We start from the raw sequence: 5,440 nt of genomic DNA, 5'->3' as shown, positions 1-5,440 counted from the left end.
CGGGGAGGCCAGGGAGGGGAGAACCGGGGTGGGGAGTGAACGAAGCAGAGTTTTCTTCTGAGCGAGTCGTGTCGTGCCGCGAGCTATGTCTGATCTTGCGTGGGCGTCGGTAGTACGTGGGTTAGGTGCGTTTACGGTCTAGTAATCTTACAGCACTGTGGTTTTTTTCTTTCCTTCAGGTCATTTTTCTTCATGGATTGGGAGATACTGGGTGTGTATTCTGATCTATTACATACTTAATAGTTACTATAGTTTCAAATACAAGGCTGCGTCTTTTAAAGACGTGAGCAGTTAAAAGTTACTTAAGCTGCTTATTTTGCCCTTAATTGACTGCAGTGGCTAACAACAGGTGAAACTTCATGTATGCTGGAATGATGGTGACAACTATTTATTTAAAATTTCCCAGCATAAGTCCTCAAATGCTTTTTCATCTCTCTTTTCAATCACTTACCTAATTTGGTCTGAATGTGATCTCTCTTTTGTTCTTGAGTCAAACTTGGTGGAAAAAGAAGTCTGGGTTTCTGATCTTTTGCTTTCCTGAGCGTGGGTTCCTGGTTATTCCTGTGCTTGTCTAAATTTAGAGTTCTTTTTTCCGGACTTGTGGATTGCTGGTTTGCTAGTAGGTGCAGTTAGGCCATGGTTTCTTCTTCAGTATGTCACACTTACATTAAAATCCAGGCTTACTTGATTTATCTAAGCAAACTCCTAAGTAGTCACCTAATGTCTACAGATTTCTCTATCTGAAATATGGTCTTCAGACTCCAAAAAAAAAAACCAAACCCAAGCAAGCTGTGAAATACCCTGTTTGCCTTGTTCCTGTTATTTCCACTTTTGAGTAGAAATGGAAAGAGTAGGGAATTTCTGGGAGTCGTTCTAGGTGTGGTGTAATATTTCCATTTGAAGCTTGTGTGTGCCGAGATATAAGCATACATTCATTAAAGCCATTGAATTAACAAGTTAGGAGTGTGTTGAAAGCGTTTTTTGGTAGAAGACTTTAAAGGACTTTGCACTTAGATACTGAAAATAAGTAGCATGAATACTTTGTCTATTGTGCTCCCTTATGGGCAAAATTACATAGTATTTTTTTGAAGAACTTTGTTTTTGTTACTTGGAACTTGAATGTTGCCTCTAGGTTGAGACTTGCAATGTTTAAGACATAAACTTCTTCTGAAGAACTAAAAAAAAGGTCACTGTCAAAATTGAAACTTGCATAACCTGGACACTTAATAAGAGTCAAGTCCATGCACTTGGCAGTATTCTACAAGTGGAGATGTTTGCTCTCATTTGTTGTGCAGACACACCACCTTGTTTGCATTATCCCTCTTCCTTTCTGCTGGTAGGACACAGCTGAGGCCGCAGCTTCTTCTGAAGAACTAAAAAAAAGGTCACTGTCAAAATTGAAACTTGCATAACCTGGACACTTAAAAAGAGTCAAGTCCATGCACTTGGCAGTATTCTACAAGTGGAGATGTTTGCTCTCATTTGTTGTGCAGACACACCACCTTGTTTGCATTATCCCTCTTCCTTTCTGCTGGTAGGACACAGCTGAGGCAGCAGTGCTTTCTGCATCTTGGCACCAAATGTTCAGCAAGTGATTGCAGAATCTTTTGAGTCTTTGGAATTTGAGTCCTTGCAAATCGGGTTGATGTTGGTTTTGGCAAGGGGAAAAAAACACAGAGATTTGCTCTCTAACATAAATTGTATTCCTTATACAAATGTGGTATTTCCATTTTGGTGACAAAGCTAACGTGCAGTCTCAAGCTTGCGAATGCACTGAGCATACTGGAATGTATGCATTAACAAGTCCTAACACCTCTGTGGAAATACAGTGTTTTAGCTGTATTTGTTCCTCTAGTCCACTGCAGATCAGGTTAGCTAAAACTGCCTTTGACATACTGCCATTTTTTTTCAAAAAAAAGCTGTAGTAGTGACCTAAAAAAGAATTGTCTGAAGAGAACTAATTAACAATTTTATAATTTCCCACAGTTTAAACTGACCTGTTTTACTTCACATGAATTTTTAAATTGCTCACATCAGTTTACCAACTGTATTTTTCTTACTCTGAGAAGTGTCTAACAGAGGTTATGTTCTTTTTCTCTCTTAGCTCCTATATAAATGGCACTTAACGATTGGTACATACTTGTCAAAATCTGAACAAAAGGTACAACATAGAGGATTGTTCTAAAGAGTCTGCGTGAATGTGTATACAATGTTGCTTTCCAAATTTGTCAAATTAATCTTTATAGTTGGCTAAAAAAAGTCTCCAAATTCTTACCTAACTAGTTTTTCTCAGTCATGTTTCTGCTTTAGATTCTTATTTGGCCTTCTGTGATACTGCAAATATTATGCAAGTAATATCACCCACAATTTGTTAATGGTGTATATAAAAGTATTGGTAGGAAGTAGGCTGAGGTATATAGCCAGTGTTTCAAATGTCTGTGCTGTCTGTGTGTTTGAAACGTCTTTAGGTAGCATACATTAACTTTTCAGGATTATATTAAAATTAAAACTAAACCAAACCTACTTTTATGGCTTGTCTGCTGTTGGTCTGATTAGTTCAGCTGTGTCACTGATGAATTTGTTACAGGTGTTTTCTGCTTAGAATCAACTTTCCAGTATCTAGTATAGTGGATGAGTTAAGAATACTGAATAATGTGAAAAATAAGGAAATACAGGTACTATTGAGTGTTCTGGAAAGCAAAGTGCAGGCACAGGCAGTGGTTCGGCACGGGTTCAGATTTGGGTCTGGCTTGGTTCATGCCTAGATGAGCCCTGAAGTGAGTCTTTGGAGCTATTTATTTAAATTATGCATTCCAGTTTTCTGGTTTGTAGGAAGCTTGATAACTCATCTGCTGTGCAGATCTCACGTTATTCTGTGCATTCATACAGCACGTGCTTGAGATTAAAAAAACTACCTGCAATCTGGAGTGTTGTTCTGGACTGCCTGAATCTGAGAGCAGTCGAGCTGAGCCAAAGTTAACAGGTCTGATTGATTAGGTTGGCTCCATGTGGAGTTAGCTTAGAGGTCAGTTCGCTGCTCTCTCACATCAAGAAATTTGGTTCAGAAAAAGCAAAGTTGGCTGTGAAAGAAGCTGCCTTAACTCTGCAGGAGCAGCAAAGCAGCCTCTGAGCTAGAGCTGCCTGGAAGCAGGATACCTGTGTTCATATGTTGTAGCACCCAAGTTAATAAACCCAGCCAGATACAGAGCAGGCTTCACCTAGAGCCAAAGTGGTATTTCTGCAGCTGTGCCACAACTGTGATAGTCAAATTAGATAAAAAGTCTGCAGCTGTATATATGCAACAAATATATACAACAAATATGCAGAACAAACCTTTTAAGTTTAGTACTGTATTCATAGCATACTGCAGTTGATGTAACAATTTTCTAGAAATGTGTTTGTATTGATCTAATTCAGCATATTTCATACTTGCTCTGTGCTGTTGCACCAACATAGAAATAAAAGCTAAGCCAAACATAAATGGCATTTAATATGTTTTTTATTTACAGGCATGGATGGTCAGAAGCGCTTGCAGGTATCAGAAGCCCCCATGTAAAATACATTTGCCCACATGCGTAAGTTTGTAACTTTTCTCATTTTACATTTTTCTGTAGAGTTACTTATTAAGACACTTGCACGGATGATTAAATCAAATGGAATTTGGATGTCTCTGCATGTCATTTTTATATAAAAACCCACTCTAAAATAATGTTGATGCTATTAAATATTTTTAGGAACTGCTGTGTGATTTACTTGATGACAAAACTGCATTTTTATTTATATTTTGCTTTTGTTACTAACTCAGACTGAAAAAATAGATGAAATTTCCCTGTTACGTACAGCAAGTTTCAAAGATTCACAGGATATTCATATTTTCAGCAAATAATGCAATTTGAGCTGTCTTTGTGCAATTTGAGAAGTGAAATACTGAGCAGGGTCAGGAGTCAGTAAATAAAGCATTAAGATCTATCTAGTATTTACTTAATAATAGAAAAACTAATTAAGTATAATCTTAATTTATTTTAACACAAAATTCAGATTGTCTTTTGCTCCAGCAGTCTTGGGAGACGTGGAGCAGGGTTGAGAGGGAGATAAATAAGCAATGGTTTGGTGTATTACTGATTACTGGGTGTGATTTATTTATGTATTTTACCACATGGCCATGCTTTGCTGAGCCATTCAAAAAGAGCTTAGCAATATCTGCTGTTCTTTTTGCTTGCCCTTTGTCTTCTCTCAGTCTTTCCCCACAGAACTTACGTTCCTCAATTTCAGTAGATTAAAACTATAGCCAGATTTGATCCACGGCATGGTCCATTGAAGTTGTCTTGGTATGTCTGAAAAGATGCCATACAGCAGCATAAGGGTGGGAATGAGTCCTGCAATGAAGGCAGGCACTGCTTAAGCAGATTCTGGTGTTGAGAGAAGCATGTGTGGCCAGACTCGTATCCGCCACTGTGCTGCGTTTGGCTGCTTCCTTAGGTTTGCTGATGCTGCTGTGTAAGGTGCCTTCATCCACTAAGCATGTGATAAATAACCGTTACTTAGAAATAACTAAATGAGGTACATGTGTGTGTTATATCTATCTATCTATATCATAAGTATATGCTATATATGCACACACACATACGTATATTTATATAAAGCAGCCCATTAATGCTTTGCTTGCTCTCCTTAGAGAGTGGTAATTCAGCTCTGATTATTAAATGTGTTTGGGCTGGCAGGTTTCAAGAGAGATTTCTTGAAGAGATGCTACAAAGTAGCTAATGTTAATTATGGTTTAAAAGTAGAATTAGGGATACGTAATTTCATGACATAACTGCATCTGCATTATTAAATTTCAGTATATATCTTCTGTCAGTGTTGTTCATTCTCATTTCTAGGCCAGTTATGCCAGTTTCTTTGAACATGAACATGGCTATGCCATCATGGTAAGTATTTTTTCAGTTGCAGACAATTCTAATCAGAAGATATCTAGAGATTTGAACTCGTTGTTCTTAATTAAAAATCATGAACAACTTGAATGGCTAGTTTTAATCAGATGTAAGTATAAAAAGCTTTTTGCTTTAGTTCTGTTCTTATAAAAGGGCTCTCATGAGTATGCTCTAATTCCTTGTGTATCTATGGTAATGGTTATTCCTCAGGACTAATCTGTATGTCTTAAAATAAAAAACCCACTTTATTTTACAAGTGTATTCTGTATTGTGTGTGAATTCATAGCCAATAGTAGTAGAGACTTGCAGTGGAAACGTTATTGCTACTAGTGAGTAATATTTGGTAGGTTGGTAGGATATCTAGAAACTATTCTTTAGAACATCCGTTCTAAATAGAAAGCAAGAAAAATATAGTAGGTTTCAATGGTCTTAAACCAGTCCTCTTCAGGTTTTTTTTTTCCTCAAGTAACTTGTGTTTGTTTTTCCTATATTTCTTCAAACAGTATTTT

At 37.3% G+C, this 5,440-nt stretch overlaps 1 protein-coding gene across 3 annotated transcripts in view; it reads left to right on the top strand.

Annotated features, from left to right (window-relative positions):
* Positions 1–185: 185 nt before the first annotated feature.
* The window catches only part of LYPLA1 (lysophospholipase I), a 9,926-nt gene continuing 4,671 nt past the window's right edge, over positions 186–5,440 (top strand). For 2 of the 3 annotated variants that reach the window (XM_009584827.1, XM_009584828.1), the window contains exons 1-3: positions 186–211; positions 3,510–3,575; positions 4,881–4,928. In XM_009584827.1, the coding sequence (XP_009583122.1) occupies positions 4,888–4,928 (41 nt within the window). In that variant the 5' untranslated portion in view covers positions 186–211; positions 3,510–3,575; positions 4,881–4,887. Of the gene's footprint in view, positions 212–3,509; positions 3,576–4,880; positions 4,929–5,440 lie in introns of those variants that run through there. The other variant, XM_009584826.1, reaches the window with a different exon arrangement.

The sequence above is a fragment of the Fulmarus glacialis genome, unplaced genomic scaffold (assembly GCF_000690835.1).
Source record: "Fulmarus glacialis isolate BGI_N327 unplaced genomic scaffold, ASM69083v1 scaffold46869, whole genome shotgun sequence".
Classification (NCBI taxonomy): Eukaryota; Metazoa; Chordata; class Aves; order Procellariiformes; family Procellariidae; genus Fulmarus; species Fulmarus glacialis.
Note: the sequence above shows the minus strand (reverse complement) of the source record. Positions and strands in the feature narration are given on the sequence as shown.